Genomic DNA, 24,909 nt, shown 5'->3' with positions numbered 1-24,909 from the left:
TTCAAAGGAATAATCCCAAGGTACCTTCCACAAAGTTCCTCATTGCTTCCCCAGTGGAATTGAGCCCCCATTGCCCACAGTGGTAACTTTCCCATTAACATATCTTTTTATCAGCTTCCCTCCTTCCTTCATTGTTTCATTTTCTCCGCTCTCTTGCTGGTGTTCCCTAAAATCTCTTCTCAAATAAAATGCCTGTATCCCAGACCTTCTCTACTATTGTTGAAATACTGTACTTATCTCTAGGTATGTGATGAATATGATCTTTTCCCCTCTTTAGGAAGCACACTTTATGGTAGAAGCCAGATGTGTGTATGGAATAATACACGAAACAAAAATGAAAAATCCCACAAGCAAATGGCTTTACAATAACAATCTGTTAGGTCACGTCAGATTTCATTTCATGTAGCAAGCAGAGACTGATTATCTCCTAATATCCATTCACCCCTTATTTTTCTCAAAAAAAAAAAATCACAATATTTCTTTTAGGCACAAGGTTGCCCAGAATAAAGACTATGTCCCCCAGCCTTCTTTGCAGCTAGTATCCCCATGTGACTGAGTTCTGGCCAATGGGATCTGAGAAGTATTTCTGTGTAAAACTTCAGGGAAGTGTTCTGCCAGCTGGAATTTAGATAGAATAGCTGAAACTTGAGCTATCCTGGCCCAGGAGATGGATAACATAATGAGATAGCAAAAAAACTGGGTCCCTGATAATCATGGTGTCATGATGCTTCCCTAGCTGCCCAGGATACCTTACCTTCAGTCTGCGTCTACATGTATGAGTGAAAAAAAAAACAAACCCTTTTGTCTTGTTTAAACCACTGTTATTTTGGCTCACAGACATATGTAATGTTAATTGACATATTTTGTAATATTAAACTTTACAGAAGGGTCTATTCTTGCTCTCTTACTCTTTTTTTTAATCTCAGGTCTTTTTATTTATGTTTATTTATTTCTGAGACAGAGTCTCACTTTGTCACCCTCTGTAGGGTGCTGTGAAGTCATAGCTCACAGCAACCTCAAACTCTGGGGCTCAAGCAATTCTCTTGCCCCAGCCTCCCAAGTAGTGGGGACCACAGGTGTCTGCCACAACACCCGGCTATTTTTACAGATGGGGTCTCACTCTAGTTCAGGCTGGTCTTGAACTCATGAGCTCAGGTGATCCTTCCACCTCGGCCTCCCAGAGTGCTGGGATTACAGGCATGAGCCACCATGCCCAGCCCTCTCAGGTCCTTTCAAATCACCTTAACGTTTAAGTATAGCTAAAGAGAGAATTAATTAGAAAAAAATTACTGGCTTGGTTTTTTTTTTCTTTCTAGACTAAAGATACTGCCCTTCATTTTTTTCCTGCTTCATAGAGTTTCAACGTGATAAAGCAAAAACTGTTTTAGAAAATATTAAATACGCCTGAAAGCCTCAGGGAGGCCACAGGCTAGGAACCATGCCCTCATCCCACCAGACCATGAGCAGCAGCGGCCTGAACTGGATGGTGGGGCTGCTGAAACAAACTGCAGCCGCAGGATCCAAACAAAGCTTTTCCTCTATGCTTATGTCTACTGCAAGGTAGCATGAAGCCCAGATGGCCTGGGATGCAGGCCTGGAAGCCTCCCAGACATCTGACTCTCTCCTCATTGTGGGCTTTACCAAAGTTAAAACAGGTGAGGGTAAAGGCTTGGCTCATCTTCTTGTAGAGAAAATATATGTTTCTAAGACAGCTTGAGGAGAGGAACAGTATCATCAATGGACTCAAAGAATGAACCTCATGGTGTAGCATCATGGGAATCTGTTTTACCCGATGTGCTTTACAGTGTTCTGTGAGGGCAGGGATTATATCTTATTTAGTTTTGAAACCACAGCACTTACTACTTGGTACATATGCATTTGTGTGTTTGTTTGAATGAATTTAAAATATCCTTCCAGTCCTAGTTCCTCTAATTCCAAGAGAAAAATCTCCAATAGTCAGAGATCAAGAGGGATTTGCTGTTTGGCTTGCCTATAATTGGGCAAGGATATTCGTTTAAGGGGCTGTATTCCCTCAAGTAACTGCACAAATGCTCAGCAGGCAGTCCCAGAGCCTCCGTAAAGTGGACAAGTCCAGGGAGAATGCTTTGACACCTCCACTTTTTACAATTTTCCCCAAGACAGCAAAACATCAGAGATATTTTGGTTGTTGTTGCATATTGCCAGTACTAAATGACGACAACGCACAACATCAAAAATTACATGTAAACAAACATACGCCCCCCTCCCCCACCTTTGAGAAATGAATCTCACGGGAAAATTCCCAGTCTTGAGGGTAAGAGGGATGGGAACTCCTGAAATATGCTGGAAACAGTGACAGCTAAAAAAAGGATGTTCTCGCCACACTTGTATTGTTTTAGATGTCAAAGCCAACACTTAAGGCTATTTCTCTCCTGAAACATTTCCAGTAAGCAGAACATAGAAGTCTCACAGCCACCATTGGCTTATGAATCACAGATCTTTTCATCTCCCATTAAGTATCATCTGAAATGAGCTACAACAAAATTACCCCTTCACAAAGCTATCGGAAGTGCCTCCTGACTTCACTGCTGTCAAATTCTTTGCCTCTTTGATGAACACTTCTAATATTCCTCCAGAGACTACAGGCAACTCCTTCTTCTTTCCCTTCTTAAAGGTCTTCTTTCCTTTATCAGCCACTGAAATGAGATTGAGGTGGAGAAGAGAGAGAGAGAGATCATGGGTTCGATTTCAAAAATCTACAAAGATCATCTCTGAAGATATACTTCACTTGCTGACCAGAACAACCCTTTACATTGTATATTTTTTTATTCATGGAAAAATTTTACCCCATTGGCTTCCTTCTGGATAAGTCTTTCATTTGTGTGTGTTGAAAAAAAAATGAACAAAAGAATTTCAAAGTTTAAACAATTCCCCAGAAAGCACATATTTTCATAGGGTGTGAGAGTATGGAATGCAAAGGACCCTAGGAGTTTCTAGGGCACCATTTCTACTCTTAGAAATGGCTATGATGAAAGCCACACACAAGTGTCAAAACTCCAAAAGAGAAAATTTCTTTCTTTTTTTTAATTTATCTTTTTCCCTCTCTCTGCTCTTCCTTTCCCCCACCTCTCCCTTCTTCCAAAAGAGAAAATTTCTTAACATCTTTCTTTAATATTTTAGTCTTGTAAGTTGTAAGTTTCAGTTAGGACCAGCTCTAGAGGCTACAACCCAGGAACGATGACATTTTAGGGCGATAGAAAAGTCTTTTCTACCACTTGACATTTTTATTCTGATGAAATATGCTTAACATGAATAACGTCAACCACCACCATGACTGCCACCTTTATTTGGTACTGTCTTAAGCACTTCACATGCATGAACCTATTAATCCTCAAAACATCCCTTTGAGGTGAGAAAAGTGAGGCCAGAAGATAGCAAGTTACTTGCACAAGGTCAAACTGGAAGGTGAAACTGAATGGGAAGACTGAGGAGGCTGCCTGTGGGAGCTGATGGAAAACTAAGGGCAAGAGGGAGTTCTAAGTTTATTCTATATGGAATTTTCCTTTGCATTCTATGTTCTAGGTCAACTACTTCCCCAGGCCTCCCTGAATAGCTGTGAATGTCATAAATCCATGCAGCAGCTTCCTATACTCTGCTCCCAGAAGACTGTCCCCACATGCCAGGGAAGACCTGTATCTCTGGACTAACAGAAAAAACTAAATCTTGCCATCAAACCTGCTTTCTGAGTATGAACTTTGTCTATTCCTTGCAAGAATCTTGTACTCTTCCCTTATATACTTATGTAATTATATACTTATGTAATGCAATAGCAACATAGTTCAATCAATCTCTGATCCAAATTCCCATACTTCTAGAAACAGAATGCCATTGATAAAAGTCATTAATTTTTATACTACCTTGACATTGTTCTAGTGGAAGCATCAGGTTCTCTTCTGGGGGAATGTAACGTAAAACAACTGTTAGTTCTCCTTTGTACTGAAGGCCAATATCAGGAGCAAACTCCACCTGGCCAAGGGAAGACAGTTGAAAGCAAAAGAATAAGAATGCTTGGCTTAGTATTTTGCAGTCCTCATGAGAGTTCACAGTATTTATTTGGTGGCCTAAATGTGACAATTCATCCCTATCTCAACGAGGTTGGCTCTTATTAGTTTAAGAGATGCCTTAGGTAGGAGAAAAGAAAGGCTGAAAAGCTCCTGGAAGGCATTTACATATAACTTTTAACAAGAAAAATGGATTTGAAAGAAGACATATAACACAAATTTGGTCAGTTAGTAGATGTTGAGTGCCTATGTTGCCCTGAAGACTGGGCCTGTCACTGAGTGTGCACATATAGTTTGGTGTAAGAGCAGAAACGAAGAAGCCACTGAAAGTAGCTCCAGAAGTTACTTCTCCCTGTTTATCCTGATGTCTAAAAACTTTCCTAAATAGCCAAGGGGTGGGGAACATAGGTAGCAATGCTTGATTCATGCTGGGCTGTCAGACACTGGTTATTAAAAGCAATATTGGTACTTCACATCATCAAATTTCAACGTGCAGAAAGTGATTTACTCAAATATTGCTGGTGGAGATGTAAAATGGTGTAGTCTCTCTGGAAAACAGTTTGCAAGTTTCTTTTAAAACTAAACAGGCAACTACAATCCAATTCAGAAATTGTACTCTTGTACATTTGTCCCAGATAAATGAAAAATTATCTGTAAATGAAAAAACTTATATACTAACATTTGTGTGAGATTTATTTGTAATAGTAAAAAACTAAAAACAATTCTAGATGGCCTTCAATGGTGCATGGTTAAACAAACTGGGATATATCTGTACCATGGAATTCTACCCAATAACACAAAAGGAACAGAATATTGATACATGCCACAACTTGAATGATTCTTGGGAGAATTATGCCAGCTGACAAAAGCCAGTCTTAAAAGGATATATACTGTATGATTCTATTTATGTAACAGTTTTAAATGGCAAAATTATAGAGCTGGAGAATAGATTAGTAGTTGCTAGAATCTAGGGAGGGGGGAAGTGGAAGGGAAGGAGTTTTGGTTATAAAAGTTCAACCTGAGGAACACATTTGGAATTGTGCTGTGTCTTGACTATGGTGATGGTTTCACAAACCTACACAGGTGATAAAATTGCCTAAAACTACATATACACATACAAACGAGTACAAGTAAAACTGAGACACCCGAATAAGACTGGTGGATCATATTAATGTTGATATCTTGGTTGTAATTTCATACTACAGTATTGCTATATGCTACCATCGGAGAAAACCATGATCTCCTTGTATTATTTCTTATAATTGAACGTGGATTTATAATCATCTCAAAATAAAAAGTCCAGGTTAAATTCAATGTGCAAATACACTCAAAGCTTCTGTTCCATAGGTCTCCCATTTGCCACTGAGTCAATTATACTTTGAGCTTTCACAGATAGAGTAGGAAATCAGGCTTTTCCTTTGGAGATCCAACTTCTGAGTCAAGGGCAGAGAACTGCTCTCCTCTGAGAGAGGGCAGATGGAAAGAGTTCTGAAATCCAGCCACTCATAGCAAAGCCAGAGGCAATTCAAAGCTCAGCCATAAATAAATAAGTAAATATTAAAAATAAAGTAAGTACTGAAACTATTACCGATAAAAGGAATCCTTGCATGATATTCATTCCTGTTGGTGGTGGTGGTAAAATTTATTAGTCAGGGTGGTAAAAGGACTTGAAATATTATATTTGATCTTCTTACCAGGTTAAAAATAAGATTGGTGATATGGTGAAATAGACTATCCATGTAATATTTTCTTACTTTGATTATTTTAGATCAAATTCCTTGTAAAAGGGCTTTTATTTTTAACAATTTTAGTAAATTTTAGTTTATATGGATGCCATAAATAGAAAATGATAATGTATATTATGGTATATTCATGATGCCCATTACTTTTTGGTACTATTATCAATGAGACGTGGAGTATTTGTCCCCTATTTTTGGGTCTGAGTGGGGTCTATGATTGATTTAATTACTAGGAGAATATGAGAAGTGACAATGTGCCAACAACACACAAAATGGTGAAGAGACAGTCTCTTCAATAAATAGTGTTGGGAAGACTGTCTTTCTACACGCAGAAGAATAAAACTGGACCTTTAACTCACACCATACATAAAAATCAGCTCAAAATGTATTAAAGACTTAAATATAAGCCATAAAACTGTAAAACTGATAGAAAATACAGAAGGAAAGCTCCATGACATTGGTGTGAGCAATGACTTTCAGGATATGATTCCTAAAGCACAATTAACAAAAGCAAAATTAGGGTGGCACTTGTGGCTCAAGGAGTAGGGCACTGGCCCCATATACAGGAGGTGGTGGGTTCAAGCCTGGCCCTTGCCAAAACTTCAAAAAAAAAAACAAAAACAAAAAAATCAATAACAAAAGCAAAATCAGACAAATGGGATTGTGTGAAACTAAAAAGCTTCTTTGTACAGCAAAGGGAACAATCAAAAGAGTAGAGAGAGAAAACCCATGGAATGGCAGCTAATATTTGCAAATCATACATATGGTAGAGGGTTAATATTCAAAGTACATAAGGAATTCAAACAACTCAATAGTAAGAAAACAGTCCAATTAAAAATGGGCAATGGATCTAAACATACAGTTCTCAAAAGGAGATATACCATAGCCAACAGGTACATGAAAAAATGCTCAGCATCACTAATCATCATGTTAATGCAAGTTACAACCTCAATGACACATCACCTCACACTTGCTAGAATGGCTATTATCAAAATGAAAACATACAAGTGTTAGAGAACATGTGGGGGGAAAGGGAATCCTTGCACACTGTTGGCGAGAATGTAAATTAGTATGGCCACTATAGAAAACAGTATGGAGGTTCCTCAAAAAAATCAAAAATAGAACTACCATGTATATGATCTGTGAGGAAATGAAATCATTATGTTGAAGAGATATCCAAAGCTCCCCATGTTCACTGCAGCATTGTTCACAATAGCCAAGATATAGAATCATCCTAAGGGGTCATCAATGTATGAATAGTGAAAATGTAATATATACATACAATGAAATACTATTCAGGGGGGAGGGAGACAAGATGGCGGACTGAAGCCAGCTTTCAACAGAGGCTCCCGTCCAGAAGGAGAGTTAAGGGACAGGAAATTAGTAAGTATCCTGGTGGACTTGAGCCTCACCAAGAGAGAAGGTTGAAGAACGCACGTCGCTGAGGCAAGCTGTGATCACAAGGACGCAAACAAAAGGTACAAAATCCACCACCAAGCAGACGGGAGTCCCCTTCCCCCATGAGACCGGCTCAAGAGCCCCACAATTAAACAAGCGGGCAGAAATTAAAGGCCCTCCCACTACACTCCGGGGGAGAGACCTTCTAAAAACTGGACCTACCTCCCCTACTGGGGTGCCGTGGCGTTCTCCTGCCAGGCATAAAACTGAATAAAACTTTGGGAATCCTTCGCCGGCAACCCTCCCGGTGCTCCCCTCCTGCCCCCTGAGGTCTGGAGGCCTGTCCCCCAGGAGTTCGGATCCTTGGGTGATTTCTCAAGGGGAGTGGACAGTCCCCGAGTTGTGACTGGTCAGCATTGACTCTGAGGCGCGCGAGTGAGGAGAGGGCACCGGGCTGAGGGGGAGTCACGCCTCGCGGCACTTCCCTGCGGTGCAGTGCAGCAACCCTCCCCGGGCAACATTACGGGGCACAAGACTGAATAAGACTCTAGCTTCCCCGCTGAGAGCTGAGAGCCCCTACTCTCACTCGGGGTCTGAGGGCCTATCCCCCAGGAGTTCGGATCCTTGGGTGATTTCTCGAGGGGAGTGCACAGTGCCTGAGCTGCATCAGGTCAGCGCTGACTCTGGGACACGTGAGCGAGGAGAGGGCACTCTGCTGAGGGGAAATCAAGCCTTGGCAGCACTTCCCTGCGGTGCAGTGCAGGAGCCCTCCCCGGGCCGTATTGTTGCGTAAAACTGAATGAAACCCTAGCTTCCCCCCCCCACTCTCAATCGGGGTCTGGGGGCCTATCCCCCAAGTGTTCTGATTCTTGGGGGATCTCTTGAGGGGTGTGGACCCAGCACAAACTGCGGCCGCTCAGTGCTGACTCTGGGGTGCGAGACAGAGGAGAAAAGGGTCACCTGAGTGCCCACACCAGAGCAGCAGTTCCCTGGAGGTAGATCAACAGCCGTTTTTTCTTTAACGGCAGAACGCTCACTTCTGGATATTCTGAGGCCACACCCCCTGTCTCCCTGGGCAACCAGAGGAGGCCACCAGTGAGCGGGGGATTTACTGACACTGCTCACAAACCCGGGAAGCTTCCAGGGCGAGGCCGAGCCAGAGAGGTGATCGGACGCAAACCTCCAACAGCAAAGACGTTTGAACTCAAAATAGCCCGTCTTCTGTAGGCGATTTCGACAGGAACAGAGACAGAACCCCGCAAAGTTGTCTGTTCTGTTCTGTTCTGTTCTGTTCTGTTAGCAGCATCCATCAGGGACGGGGCTAAGCCTGAGTGAACACCTCCTTCCCATCACCTGCATCAAACACTCAAAGACGGCAGGCCCCATCTCCTCCTGCTAGATAGTGGCAGTCTGCGGGGGCCTGGCAAACTTCCTTGTGATTCAGGCAGGTGCAAACCCCTGGAGTGTCTGTTCACTGCAGGCAACTGGGTTAGCCATCTGCGGAGATACCAGTGACTGGGTCCGACGGAGGGGCAAAGTGGGGAAGGAGACATCAACCTTCCCAGACTGCTCTGTTTGCTGGGAGGCTCCTCCTGACTCCACGCTGCACTGGGGTGAGCCGTGTCAGAGGATTCACCAGGCCCCTGTGATTCAGTTCCCAGAGACCTCTTGAACTCTCCCACGCGAGACAGGTGCCGATTGAGACAGGTGATTTGGACCTTTTGAACTGGGCTAATAGACTGAGGACGTTTCAGGTGGTGCCCTGGGTGTGTGGTTGTAGGAAGGTTTGATTCTCCTTTTCCAACTGGGGCCAGAGGTGGGCAGGCGGGGTGACTTAATTGCTGATTTTTCCACACAGCTGAGACTTCAAGCCAGAGTAGAAGTTGCAATAGGATCGAACAGAAACCAGCTGAAAACAAGACAGAACCACTTTGCTCCACCACACCAGACAGGGCCCCAGTTTCTCAGGCCACAACACTGTACGGGCCCTCGATAAAACCCCAGGGAAAAAACAAAAGGGAGTAAAATAACCATGGGGCGGAATCAGCGGAAAAACTCTGGTAACATGAATAACCAGAATAGATCAACCCCCCCAAGAAAAGATACGGCAGATGTGATTGAAGATCCCATTCATAAACAACTGGCTGAGATGTCAGAAATCAAATTCAGAATTTGGATGGCAGACAAGATTAATAAAATGGAATTAGGAATTCGAGGAGAAATTCAAAAATTGTCTCAAGAATTTAATGAATTTAAAGACAAAACCACCAAAGACTTAGACACACTGAAACAAGAACTTACAGCCCTCAAAGATATGAAAAATACAGTAGAATCCCTCAGCAACAGAATGGAGCAAGCAGAAGAAAGGATTTCTGACATTGAAGATAAAGTCTTTGAACGCTCCGAATCTCTCAAAGAGGAAGAGAAATGGAGAGCAAAAACGGATCACTCACTCAGAGAACTCTCAGATTAATTCGAAAAAAAGCAACAGAAGAATTATAGGGATTTCTGAGAACGATGAAGTGGCCTCCAGGGGCACAGAGGCCCTTCTGCATGAAATTATGAAAGAAAATTTTCCAGACATGCCTAGAGAATCTGAAATTCAGATAGCAGACAGCTTCAGAACCCCAGCACGATTCAACCCCAATAAGTCATCCCCCAGACATATCATAATTAGCTTCACTAAAGTTAACATGAAAGAGAAGATTCTCAAAGCAGCCCGGCGCAAGAAAACTATAACGTACAAAGGTAAGAATATTAGAATAACTGCAGATCTCTCTGCTGAAACTTTTCAAGCCAGAAGAGGCTGGTCATCAACTTTTAATCTCCTAAAGCAAAAAAACTTTCAACCCAGGATCTTGTATCCAGCTAAACTGAGTTTCATCTATGATGGAGAAATTAAATACTTCAATGACATTCATATGTTGAAAAAATTTGCCATAAGTAAACCAGCTCTTCAGGATATTCTCAGACCTATCCTCCACAATGACCAACCCAATCCTATACCACAAAAGTAAACTCACTCAGAAACTTCGGATCAAACTCCAACTTCCACACTAGCGAAAGGATTAAAAATGTCCACTGGACCTTTGAAAAACTCGATACCCAAAATTCCACCAGACTTATCAATACTCTCCATCAATGTGAATGGCTTAAACTGTCCTCTAAAGAGGCATAGGTTAGCTGACTGGATACAAAAACTCAAGCCAGATATTTGTTGCATACAAGAGTCACATCTCAACTTAAAAGACAAATACAGACTCAGGATGAAAGGATGGTCATCCATATTTCAGGCAAATGGTAATCAGAAAAAAGCAGGTGTTGCAATTTTATTTGCAGATACAGTAGGCTTTAAACCATCAAAAGTAAGGAAGGACAAGAATGGTCACTTCATATTTGTTAAGGGTAATACTCAATATGATGAGATCTCAATTATTAATATCTATGCACCCAACCAGAATGCACCTCAATTTATAAGAGAAACTCTAACAGACATGAGTAACTTGATTTCCTCCAGCTCCATAAACGTCGGAGATTTCAACACTCCCTTGGCAGTGTTGGATCGATCCTCCAGAAAGAAGCTGAGCAAAGAAATCTTAGATTTAAACCTAACCATCCAATATTTAGATTTAGCAGACATCTACAGAACATTTCATCCCAACAAAACTGAATACACATACTTCTCATCAGCCCACGGAACTTACTCCAAAATTGACCACATTGTAGGTCACAAGTCTAACCTCAGTAAATTTAAAGGAATAGAAATTATTCCATGCATCTTCTCGGACCATCATGGAATAAAACTTGAATTGAGTAACAACAGGAATCTGCATACCCATACAAAAACATGGAAGTTAAATAACCTTATGCTGAATGATAGCTGGGTCAGAGATGAGATTAAGAAAGAAATCGCCAATTTTTTGGAACAAAATGACAATGAAGACACAAACTATCAGAACCTCTGGGACACCGCAAAGGCAGTTCTAAGAGGGAAATTTATAGCACTGCAAGCCTTCCTCAAGAGAACGGAAAGAGAGGAAGTTAACAACTTAATGGGACATCTCACGCAACTGGAAAAGGAAGAACATTCCAGCCCCAAACCCAGTAGAAGAAAAGAAATAACCAAAATTAGAGCAGAATTAAATGAAATTGAAAACAAAAGAATAATACAACAGATCAATAAATCAAAAAGCTGGTTTTTTGAAAAGGTCAATAAAATAGATAAACCTCTGGCCAACCTAATCAGGAAAAATAGAGTAAAATCTCTAATATCATCAATAAGAAACAACAAAGACGAAATAACCACAGACTCATCAGAAATCCAAAAAATCCTTAATGAATATTACAAGAAACTTTATCTCAGAAATATGAAAATCTGAAGGAAATAGACCGATACTTGGAAGCACGCCACCTTCCAAGACTTAACCAGAATCAAGTGGAAATGTTGAACAGACCCATATCAAGTTCAGAAATAGCATCAACTATACAAAACCTCCCTAAAAAGAAAAGCCCGGGACCAGACGGTTTCACGTCAGAATTCTACCAAACCTTTAAAGAGGAATTAGTACCTATATTACTCAACCTGTTCCAAAAGGTAGAAAAAGAAGGAAGACTACCCAACACGTTCTATGAAGCAAACATCACCCTGATCCCCAAACCAGGAAAAGACCCAACAAGAAAAGAAAATTATAGACCAATATCACTAATGAATATAGATGCAAAAATATTCAACAAGATCCTAACAAACAGAATCCAGCAACACATCAAACAAATTATACATCATGACCAAGTTGGTTTTATCCCAGGGTCTCAAGGCTGGTTCAATATATGTAAATCTACAAATGTAATTCAGCACATAAACAAATTAAAAAACAAAGACCATATGATTCTCTCAATTGATGCAGAAAAAGCTTTTGATAATATCCAGCATCCCTTCATGATCAGAACACTCAAGAAAATTGGTCTAGAAGGGACTTTTCTTAAACTGATAGAGACTATCTACAGCAAACCCACAGCCAATATCATATTGAATGGAGTTAAATTGGAATCATTTCCACTCAGATCAGGAACCAGACAAGGCTGCCCATTGTCTCCATTGCTTTTCAACATTGTAATGGAAGTTTTAGCCACTGCAATTAGGGAAGAAAAGGCGATCAAGGGTATCCATATAGGGTCAGAAGAGATCAAACTCTCGCTCTTCGCAGATGATATGATTGTGTATCTGGAAAACACTAGGGACTCTACTACAAAACTCCTAGAAGTGATCAAGGAATACAGCAGCGTCTTAGGTTACAAAATCAACATTCGTAAATCGGTAGCCTTTATATACACCAACAACAGTCAAATTGAAAAAGCAGTTAAGGACTCTATCCCATTCACAGTAGTGCCAAAGAAGATGAAATATTTGGGAATTTACCTAACAAAAGACGTGAAAGATCTCTATAAAGAGAACTATGAAACTCTAAGAAAAGAAATAGCTGAAAATGTTAACAAATGGAATAACATACCATGCTCATGGCTGGGAAGAATCAACATTATCAAAATATCCATACTACCCAAAGCAATATATAATTTCAACGCACTCCCTATTAAAGCTCCACTGTCATATTTTAAAGATCTTGAAAAAACATTACTTCATTTTATATGGAATCAGAAAAAACCTCGAATAGCCAAGACATTACTCAGAAATAAAAACAAAACAGGAGGAATCACACTACCAGACCTCAGACTTTACTACAAATCGATAGTGATCAAAACAGCATGGTATTGGCACAAAAACAGAGAAGTAGATATCTGGAACAGAATAGAGAACCAAGAGATGAATCCAGCTACTTACCGCTATTTGATTTTTGACAAGCCAATTAAAAACATTCAGTGGGGAAAAGATTCCCTATTTTACAAATGGTGCTGGGTGAACTGGCTGGCAACCTGCAGAAGACTGAAATTGGACCCACACCTTTCACCATTAACTAAGATAGACTCTCATTGGATTAAAGATTTAAACTTAAAACATGAAACTACAAAAATACTAGAGGAGAATGCCGGGAAAACCCTTGAAGAAATTGGTCTGGGTGAGTATTTCATGAGGAGAACCCCCCGGGCAATTGAAGCAGCTTCAAAAATACACTACTGGGACTTGATCAAACTAAAAAGCTTCTGCACAGCTAAGAACACAGTAAGCAAAGCAAGCAGACAGCCCTCAGAATGGGAGAAGATATTTGCAGGGTATATCTCTGACAAAGGTTTAATAACCAGAATCCACAGAGAACTCAAACGCATCAGCAAGAAAAAAACAAGGGATCCCATCGCAGGCTGGGCAAGGGATTTGAAGAGAAACTTCTCTGAAGAAGACAGGCGCACGGCCTTCAGACATATGAAAAAATGCTCATCATCTTTAATCATCAGAGAAATGCAAATCAAAACTACTTTGAGATATCATCTAAATCCAGTGAGACTAGCCTATATCCCAAAATCTCAAGACCAGAGATATTGGCGTGGATGCGGAGAAAAGGGAACACTTCTGCACTGCTGGTGGGAATGCAAATTAATACATTCCTTTTGGAAAGATATATGGAGAACACTCAGAGATCTAAAAATAGATCTGCCATTCAATCCTGTAATTCCTCTGCTGGGCATATACCCAGAAGACCAAAAATCACAACATAACAAAGATATTTATACCAGAATGTTTATTGCAGCCCAATTCATAATAGCTAAGTCATGGAAAATGCCCAAGTGCCCATCGATCCACGAATGGATTAATAAATTGTGGTATATGTATACCATGGAATACTATGCAGCCTTAAAGAAAGATGGAGACTTTACCTCTTTCATGTTTACATGGATGGAGCTGGAACATATTCTTCTTAGTAAAGTATCTCAAGAATGGAAGAAAAAGTACCCAATGTACACAGCCCTACTATGAAACTAATTTGGGACTCTCACATGAAAGCTATAACCCAGCTACAACTTAACAATAGGGGGAAGTGGGAAAGGGGGGGGCTGGTGGGTAGAGGGAGGGGGATCGGTGGGATCACACCTGTGGTGCATATTACAGGGGTATTTGCGAAACTTGGTAAATGTAGAATGTAAATGTTTTGGCACGGTAACTGAGATAACGCCGGAAAGGCTATGTTAACCATTGTGATAAAAATGTGTCAAATGGTCTATGAAGTGAGTGTATGATGCCCCATGATCATATCAATGTATACAGTTATGATTTTATAAAAAAAAAAAAAAGAAATACTATTCAGCCTTACAAAGGAAGGAAATACTGTCATTTGTGACAGTGTGAATGACGCTGGAGGATATTATGTTGACTGAAATAAACCAGTCACGGGAGGACAGTATAGCATGATCTTCCTTATATGTGGCATCTAAAAATGTGAACTAACAGAAGTAGAGAGTAGAATGGTGCCTATTAAGGGCTGGGGTGGGGTGGGGGTTGGGGGTGGGGTGATGTTGGTTTAACTATATAAAATTTCAGTTAGACAGGAGGAATAAGTCTGAGAGCTCTATTATACAACATGGAGACTACAAGTAATAAAAATTTTTTGTATTCTTGAGAATTACTAAGAGAGTAGATTTTATATGTTAGCACCAGAAAATAAATATTTAAAGAAATGCGTATCAGGTGGTGCCTGTGGCTCAAGGAGTAGGGCGCCAGCCCCATATACGGAGGTGGCAGGTTCAAACTTGGCCCCGGCCGAAAACCTGAACAACAACAACAAAAAGAAATGCATATGTTAATTAAATTGAGCTAGCTATTCCACAGTGTACATATTTCAAAACAACATGTTTTATATGATAAGCATATGCAATTTTTATGTGTCCATTCAAAGTATTCATGAACAACATTAAAAATAAAAACAAATGCATTTGACACATGTTTGTATGTGGGTGATTTCTGTGACTTTCTCTATTAACTGACCTATTATTGGTCATGATGGCTGGGAGAAGAGAATTTCTACTGCACAGAAAGTTCAATGTCAGAGAAATGGTGACGGTTGCTCCAATATAAGTACAAAGAAATTACTGTAGGAAGGAGATTTGTCCAAATTGGTGTAAGGAGGTGGCCCTTGCCTGGTCCTTAAAGGATGGGATCTGAAGACAGATGAAGATAGTTGGGGGAAAGGTTACCCTAAGTCAAGAAGGCTGCATAAGCACAAAATACTGGGGACTATGTTAAATGTGGTTATGGACTGGTAGAAAGTCAGATGTGATTAGGGAGGAATGTGTGTAGGGAGACAGTAGTAAAACGGGTGGAAATAAGGTGTCCATGCTGGGTTCCCTAGAACACTCTAAGACATGAATTTAATTTCTTTTTTTCTTTTTATTAAATCACAGCTGTGTACATTGATATGATCATGGGGCATCATTCACTAGCTTCACAGACCATTTGACACACTTTCATCACACTGGTTAACATAGCCTTCCTGGCATTCTCTCAGTTACTGTGCCACACATGAATTTAATTTCTAATGATTTTTTTTTTTTTTTTTTTTTTTAGAGACAGAGTCTTACTTTGCCACCCTTGGTAGAGAGCCACGGCGTCACAGCTCACAGCACCCTCCAGCTCTTGGGATTAGGTGATTCTCTTGCCTCAGCCTCCCAAGTAGCTGGGACTACAGGCGCCTGTCACAACACCCGGCTATTTTCTTGTTGCAGTTTGGCCGGGGCCGGGTTTGAACCCGCCACCCTTGGTATATGGGGTCGGCGCCCTACTCACTGAGCCACAGGCGCTACCCCAATTTATAATGATTTATTAGAAAGATAGTGGGGAACTGTGACTGACAGTGATGAAGGCTTAAGGGTGCGATATAAAGCAAAGTTCTATGGAGAGTAACTTTTATTCAGTCCACAGGGGAACTCTGGGGATATAATAGATCACCTCTCAGAGTTGTTCTAATCAGAGGCAAGGGAGTTGGGGTGTTCATGCTCTTTCACCCATCAGTCATTTATCAAGGGCTCTGCTCACCTCCAGGAGACTTAAACATCTAGACCTCTCTGGCTGTTTATTCCCACAGACCACATCCATTCCAGCAGCCTGAGGACTCTCCTCCCGCAATGACTGGCAGGGGTTGGCAGATGTGTGTGAAAGCTATGGGAGCCATGTTTGCATGGGTAGAGCACTGACATCCTTGGTTGCTCCAGAGGGCTGGGCCATATCAGGGGAGAACTGAGTGCCAGGTGATGGTTAGCATTTATTCAAACCATATCCAAAAACAATAGGTAACATTGATATTATCTGAGCAAGAGTGTGAAATAAGCAGATGAATCCCACTATCTCCTGCTTTCTGAAAAGCGAGCCACTTTCCTTTGTTGTAAGGGAGAGACCTCCAGTTCATTTACAGGGGTAAAGTGGAGTAAGAAATTACAAAAGTCTACCCAAACTGCCAAATAAAGATACAGCCTTTAATCTTGCTAATAATTCCACAGAAACTTACATTTTCTCTCTGCCTAAAAGCAGAATAAAAGAATGTTTCCCTGGAAAAACAAGCTTGCTGTTGATTTTCAAAAGTCCTTGTTTTTATAATATATTATGGGAAAGCATGAAAAGCAATTCATATTGACAAACCCTTCTTCTCTACCTACTTAACATGCCTTTCAGAAGGATAACGAGTTATAGCTAATAAATAAACCCATGTCGTACAGTAAAATGGAAGTTACACTGTGAAGGTACTTTACAATACGTTTGGTATCTTGAGTTCTTTCTCTGTCTGTATCAGCCTTCTCACCTGCCTAGTGTTGTAAGCCCTAACCCATACAAAGGTAGGTATTGAGAAACTATCACTGACACTGACTCAACAAGCAATAAGGCCATGTGTCTTTCCAGCACCCCTTTTGAGCTGCAGAAGGATGCCAGTATTTCTGAATGCTTAAAGACTATTAATTCCAACTGCCTATTACTTGGGAAATCAGCCCTTGTAGTTCACACTTCACCTCCTCAACTGCATAAGCTACAAGAAATGTCATGTCTCAGGATGGCTTGCAGTACATCTGCAGCTGATGGAGTGACTACTGCATTGAAATGACTAAGACAATAGACTGAGACTGAAGTGAGACTGAAGTGTCACTGCACATAGCTGGCTGATAATGAACTGCACAGAGCCGAGCTCAGCCTGGGGATGAGGCAGCAGAGACAGCACGCCTTTGCGCCTGCCCTCCCCATATTTGGAAGACCCGGTATCTAAGCAAGTCTCAGTCTGCAGCCTTTTCCCACGTGGCAGAGGAAGCTTGACAGAAGAAGATGGTGAGGATTAGAGACATTAACTTCTGTTGGGTTTCCCAGAAACCAGTTCTGAGGTAAGGCTTCTTATGCAAGTGATTTATTAAAGAAGTGCTCACCAGAGAGACCAGGGAAGGGGTGGGGGAAGCAGGACAGGGATGGGCGCAGTCTTGGGCAAAGTTCCGCCAGTTCGGCCTGCTCTGACAGGCGCACTCTGGGTTTTCCCACTCTCGGTAAGGGAAGTGTGTCTTCATACGCCCCCACCTATGACTTGTTCACTAAGGGTTACCTTGTGGCACAGAACACAACTCCCAGGACTTTTGGCTCTCTGTTCATGTGAACAAGAGGCTGCAGTAACCTGAAGGCTGGCTTCTGAAGAGAGTCTGAGGTGGAGGCTGTCGTGGCAAATCTAACAGACACAGTTGGGAGTCTGAGGGGATCTGCCAGAGGACTGATATTGTTCCTTAGTGAACACACTCAGAACTTCCTACCGTCAGCAGGCTCAGAGAGCCCCAGAGCTGCTTCCCTCTCATGGTAGAATGTGAATAACACAGTCATAATGTGGAAGTGATTCCTATGGAAAATTGTTGGTCCCTGAGCACAAAAGAGGCCTGGGGGAGAGGTCTGGGAGAGCCTACATAATATTCCAGCAAAATCTTTTGACCATTTCCAGGAAGCTGACTGGAAAGGTACTATTTTTCTTTCCAAACTGGTTTCCAAGAGCCCCCATGTGCTTTAACGTTAACCTTATGACACATAAATTAGTGTTGTGTACTAAGATGCATGTACTGTGTCGTGCATCATATGACTTCTGACAATTAAGTTTGTGAACTCATCCTAGAAAAAGTGGTACGTATTTCATTGTTGATTGTCACCATGGCAACCTTTAAAGTATTCCCCTCAGGAAGCCATGCACAGATACCAGCTTTGAGTTCACCCTTCAAACTAATTTTGAAACTTTTTTTGGAATAACCATCAGAGGTGTCATTCAAAGGTGTCTAGAGTGACATTCAGCAATGAGGCATATAGCACTTTTTCTAGGATGATTTTGTGAGCTTAATTGTTAGTCTGCATTATGATGTCTTGGACATTTTCTAAATATGATGCTTGTTGATATTACACAAAGGAAATGACTAACAGGAGACTGCTAAGTTATATTAAGTGCTACCTTTTACAGTGAGGATTTTCATTCAATTCCAAGACACTTGATGCTTTGATGGCTAAATCATTTTTATATAATGTCAGGGAGATATACGCTATTGTGGACTTGTTTATTTTTAATACTGCACTTCCTATCTCCATCACATTTACGTCAGTCATGGTCTTGCAAGTTCCCTTATGCTGAAGGAATTTTTTAAAAATTTTATTATCAATCTTACCCATAGCCTAAACATACCACCCCAAATTTTCCATGAGTTATTTACACCAAGTTTAAAATTAACAGTTACAAAACCCCACCAGCAAGTTGTACATAACTTTTGAGTCTCAGTTTCCTCATCTATAAAATGGGACTAACGATACTTACCTGATAGGGTTGTTGTAACCATTAATTGAGAACAATACTGCTGTTGATAAAATGGAGGGAATCGTTTGTTTTTGCTGTCTAGTATCCCTCACCATTCCTTTAGTTCCTGGGCTCCCTTTGGGGCAATCCACCTTCACGACCATGGTACATCCTCTTTATCTTAAGCCAGCTAATGCAGTTTTCCATCTTGGCCACAGTCATTAGGCTCAGGATAGAAATTTTGTAATTAGAATTAGGAGAACAAGACCCAAGGTGCTGGTTAGAATTTTGGAGGAGAAACTCTCTCCTCTCTTGGACAGTTGGTGCAAGGATGAAAGGCCGGCAGCCCCTTAGCCGTTAGAGCCCAGGAGAGGCAAGCCTGGCGCTAGTGAGGAAGGCCAATGCTGTGTGGAACTTGAAAATGAAACCAACAAAGAGAAAAGGAGGAGAGACCAAGAGACTATAGGGTCTTGCTAAGATTTGAGTATCTGAGGTTGACCACAGTGGCTTACTCCTGTAATCCTAGTATTCTGAAAGGCCAAGACAGGAGGATTACTTGAAAATAGGGTTCAAGACCAGCCTGAGCAAAGTGAGACTTCCATTTCTACTAAAAAATAGAAAAGTTAGCCTGATGTGGTGGCACGTGCCTGTATTCCCAAATACTTGGGAGGCTGAGGCAAGAGACTGCTTGAGCCCAGAAGTTTGAGGTTGCTGTGAGCTAGGCTGCCATGGCACTTTAGCCTGGGCAACAGAGTGAGATTCTAAATTAAAAAAATAATAAAAAAAGATTTGAGCATCTGGATCAAGTCCTATCTGATTACTGATGGCCAGTAATTCCCCTTTATTTTTTGAGCACTATGATCTGGGCTTTCTGTCAATTGCAGTACAATGACTCCTAAGTAAAATGTATACTACCTAACATTTATCAAGAGCTTACAATGTTCCTGATAGAATGCTGACAGTCTCATGTAAAAATGCTTATTCAAGCCTCACAACAGTCCTAAAAGCTACATCCAATGATTATATTACAAATGAGAACACCAAGGCCTAGGAAGTTAAGTAATTTGCCCAGCATTGCATAGGCAATCATGGAACCAAGTAAGGGTGATTTGAGTCCACAATCTTTATCATAATGTTCTTTTGCCTCTCTGTATATAAAGAACAACATTTGGCTGCATAAATGTGACCATTTTTACCTCCCTGTGTCTTTAAAAATTCCTGTAAAAAGAATGTTCATTGCAGCCCAATTCATAATTGCTAAGTCATGGAAAAAACCCAAGTGCCCATCGACTCATGAATGGATTAATAAATTGTGGTATTTGTACACCATGGAATATTATGCAGCCGTAAAGAAAGATGGAGACTTTACCTCTTTCATATTTACATGGATGGAGCTGGAAAATATTATTCTTAGCAAGGTATCCCAAGAATGGAAGAAAAAGTACCCAATGTACTCAGCCCTAATATGAAACTAATTTATAGCTTTCATACGAAGGCTATAACCCAATCTCAGTAGAAGAATATGGGGAAGGGGGCAAGGGAGGGGAAGGGAGGGGGAGGGAGGGTGGAGGGAGGGTAATTTGTGGGTCCACACCTAGGGTGCATCTTGGAAGGGTACAGGTGAAGTTTACTAAGTGTAAAGTATAAGGGTTTGAACACAATAATTAAGAAAATGCCATGAAGGCTATGTTAACCAGTTTGGTGAAAATATTTCAGACTGTATATGGAACCAGCACATTGTACCTCATGATTGCATTATTGTACACAGCTATGATTTAATAATAATAAAAAAAGAATTGAAGGCATAGTCCCAAGCTGACTTTCAGGTGGTATAGGGCTACCATCATGATGACTCCAGTCTGGAATGCACTACACACGGGGTGTGGGAATACAAGCTCTGCCATGAGACAGGCTTGAGCTCAAATCTTGGCTCTGCCACTTACTAACTGGATGACTTCTTTGGGTTCCTTATCTTCTCTGGGTGTCATTTCCTCACCTGTAACATTGGGTACTACTCACATGGTTATTATGAGGATTAAATAACATAATGGTAATAAAAGGCTTAGCATGGTAAAAAAAAAAAAAAAATTCCTGTAAAAAGAGAGACCTCAATTGCTTAGAGTGAATCCAAGGCACGGTTGGTCTAGATTAGAACATGCCATACAGCATTATCATTTAATTTCTATAGCCAGCTCTCAGTATTTTGTAAATATAACTCAAGACCTGGGTTAAGTATACCAAAGTAGAAATGTAAGAAATCAGATACTTTAACCATGAGTAGTATTCATCCTGCTTGTAGTGTGAAATGTAGAGAATGAGAAATAGAGATAATGTTTTGAGATTGGTCATGTTCTATGGATTTGGTTTTGCCTACCTGAACTAAAGCCTTTCTCCTTCCATTAGGATCATAAAATCCATTCCTTTTGTTTATCCATGGAGAACATCAAATGATTAATAATTTTTTCATGAGAGAAAATGAACGATTATGTGACTTGCATTATACAGACAATCTATATTGACAAAGAACTTACAAAATTCCAAAACAATGAATTTATAGTTATTATAATATTATTCCAGAATTTTCTGCACTAATCTTTGTTGATCATCACTTGAGATTTGGAAGTCTTCAGATTCTTAAGACCGTGACATAAATTTCACTCCTAACTTGTCTCATTGCATAATTGTTTGACTAATCTGGAAGCATTTCCTACCTTAGGCTGAAGCACAAACCACTCATCAGTTGGATTTTCAAAGTTCCATGAGTCAAAAGGAATCTCTACCTCCCCAAGGAAGCTGTTACGTCCAAATCGATCGTAGTGCCAGACTGAGAGCTGAAGAGTTCTTGTTTCCAGCTGGGTATGGCTGATGGTGTACTGCAATAAGATTACAACATTATACTCCACAAAAGAGGCTATATCCAATTTTAGGACGGGTTGAAATTTACTTCCAACATCTTTCAGATCAAACAACATAAAGAAAAGATTTCCTTTTCCTTTGTTTCTGCTATGATTGAGGTCTATTCCATAAACTCGTTTGGTGCCAAACTTAGCACTGAAAGGTATATAAACACATTATGTGAGGGGGAGTTAAACTCTGGATACTGTATAAATAGTGTTAGGGAATGAAGTTTATCCTCTTTCTAATTTTACCTGTTTTTCATTTGCCTAATTATTTTTTTCACATTTACTTTGTAAGCTCAAGATTTACTGTATCAGCTCTTCAACTTCTCTGTCTTAATCATAATGAGAATCCTCAAATCTAGCAAAGTATTAACAATGAGGAATTTGCAAACCCTGGATTTCATAAAGTGAGTAAGTGCAGAGGTGAAAAGATGTACGTGTATAATGAGCAGAAAGAAGATATTGCTGGGCTAGTTTTTCCTTTTCCAACAGAATGTTATCCAGGGCCACATGCCCATACGCCCTCCATCCTTCTGCTTGTTCTATGCAACCACCATCTGGGATGTACTTCAGACTTACAGATTCCTGATTTTGGATTTGTGTTTCTTCCTGTCCTTACTGTTACTATCATGATTAACCTTGGCTCCCCGCTTCCTGAATCTACCCTCTCGCTGTGTTTACCTGTTTGTTTGGCTTGAGCTCATCTCTGCTAGCCAGTTATGGCAGTTGAATTTGCTTACTACCTGTATTTATTCATTTTTAGTTTGATCTGTCTTGATATTGGCTCCTGCTTCCATATGTGCCCCCACTGACACATATGACCATAGGGCTTTCTGCTCTCACCAACTTCCTGCTATGGTGGACTCTGACTATATTCCTCTGGGGCATTAAGCTCATAAATTTCCCTAGGATTGGTAATCACTTCCACATTCCATTCTCGCTGGATCTTTCTTATCAGGCTAGATTGGCCCAGGGTAAGAGAAAGGGGTTGTTACGTGGAAGCTCACTGGCTATGGAAATTTCTATAGGAATAGGTCATATTTTTTTCTAGACTATTCTCTTTGAGATTTCTCAAATCTGACCCCTCAACTACACAGTTCATTAATCATATGCCTAAATTTAGCCAAATTCTGAAAACTCAACAAGAAGCAGCACATATCCCTGCTGTGTTAGCAGAACAATGAATATGTGGTAAGTGGCTCGTTAAGTTGGTGTCAAAACTGTGAGAAACTTCTTTTAAGGTCAAGAAAAGCACAGTTTGCCCAAGGGTGAAACATACTTTTTGACAAGCTGCATCAGCTGAGATGTAATATTGGTAGATCATTGCTACTTAAAATACAAATTCAGCAGCAGCAGTGCCCACAGAGAAGTAAACAGAATAAGAGTGGTTGGTTTACATTATTTTTTTCCAAAAGGTGTTAGGAAAGCCAAGGGTATTATGCACATATGATAATTTATTCATATTCCAATTTTCTAAAACATATACAAGCCTTGACATGCAAATCAACGATTCTCTGTAGTTACTTCTAAACCAATGAGGTTGTGAACAGTATCACATGGGGTTATGATGACAGACTATTAATTTACCTTTAGTGTTTCATTGAATTCTGGATTGGTGCCTGTTCTGATTTTTGTCTTGCGCTTATTGTTTCGAGACTTATCAGGAAGAAGGTATGACTTGACATAACTGCAGATGATAAAATATGAAAGTAACTATCAGGGAACATCTATTTGTAAGAAATGCTCAGAGACTTCAGTAAATAAAAGAGGCAAATGGCCGGTGATCATAAGAAACAGGACCAAAGCTTAAAAAGTTAACTCTGGGACTTACAATAAGAGAGAAGCAGTAAAGTGCCCCGGTAAAAGAGTGTAGGGTCTAAACTCAAGTCAACTGTTTTGAGTCGTTCCTTGCCTCATAGGTTTTGGTGACTTCAAGAATGTACCTAACCTTCTTGTGGCTCACTTTCCTCATCTGGGAAAATAACAATATCTAACCCATGGTATTGTGAGGATTACATTAGTTGACACAAACATGGAGCTACCATATTGTACTACTCAATAAATGTAATCTATTATTATTATTATCATTATTATTATTATCAATGGTCTCCTAAATTCTCTGGGGTTATATACCTCTCTTGTCTTACCATCCTGTCTTCCAATGTCTGGAAGTGGAGTCAATGGTAGTGGGCAAACAAAAGAAAATGGTGAAATAGAAGGAATAGAAAATAACAACCTGAAATCAAGATGGAAATTCTATCCAACACCTTACTTTGAACTATCTCAGGAGCCCATTGGAGTAGGGGCTTCACAGTAGACTCAGAAATACATAAGATGTACATAATTGAAATGCACAAAATGTTACTAGAGTTTGGAACCATATCTTCTGGAGTTTTAGATGTCATCTTTCTATGCCAGTTAGAATAACCATATTGGTCTCATAGCCCTCTGAAATTTAGTTAAGGAGGCAGGTGGACCTATACGTAGTCAGAGTTCATTTATTTGTTTATCTTAGGAACCAGCTTCACTGAGTTATTTATTGGACCTAGGTCATGTATTGTACAGAAAAGAGTGAAAGTGGGTACCCTTCTAAATACCTATTTGCAAGGTTTGGGCCTTGCAATCCTTGGTACCAGACACCACCCAAGAATTTGGTGGGGGTGTGGTCCTAGCATTCCCAGAACGGACAAAAGTGGCTCACTGTGCCCAGACTGTTTGTACAAATAGTGTGACTTATGCTGAACATGTTCTTTCCCTCTGGGAGATTGGTAATACGGTATGTGATGAGCTAAGTTTCCAACAAGCTTCCCTGGTAGACAGAATTTCACACCAGTTGTCACGACTTATTGCTGGGGGGAATTAAATGCATCCTAGGTGACTTAATTGGGAAGGACCTTTAGAAACTTGAGCCTGGTTTCTTCAGGACTTTGGTACATATACCTTTTCTCTTTGCTGATTATAACTACAAGCAGAGTCCTGTGAAAACTAATGGATCATTGAACCTGACAGTGGTCTTGGGGACCCCAACACCTCTTTATATCTAGCTTCTCTCTACTGTGCCATGGTCCATACTGCCTCCTCCTGTTCTTTGAAGGCTTAC

At 40.5% G+C, this 24,909-nt stretch overlaps 1 protein-coding gene across 1 annotated transcript in view; it reads right to left on the bottom strand.

Moving 5' to 3' along the window:
• Nucleotides 1-24,909, bottom strand: part of SYTL5 (synaptotagmin like 5) — a 128,761-nt gene that overhangs the window by 4,814 nt on the left and 99,038 nt on the right. The window contains exons 12-15 of the mRNA XM_053579914.1: nt 23,397-23,496; nt 21,621-21,782; nt 3,897-4,005; nt 2,528-2,675 (exon numbers count right to left, since the gene is read on the bottom strand). Coding sequence (XP_053435889.1) covers nt 2,528-2,675; nt 3,897-4,005; nt 21,621-21,782; nt 23,397-23,496 — 519 coding nt within the window. The remainder of the gene's footprint in view (nt 1-2,527; nt 2,676-3,896; nt 4,006-21,620; nt 21,783-23,396; nt 23,497-24,909) is intronic.

The sequence above is a fragment of the Nycticebus coucang genome, chromosome X, assembly GCF_027406575.1.
Source record: "Nycticebus coucang isolate mNycCou1 chromosome X, mNycCou1.pri, whole genome shotgun sequence".
In the NCBI taxonomy this organism is placed as follows: Eukaryota; Metazoa; Chordata; class Mammalia; order Primates; family Lorisidae; genus Nycticebus; species Nycticebus coucang.
This window is presented reverse-complemented; position numbering and strand designations above follow the sequence as displayed.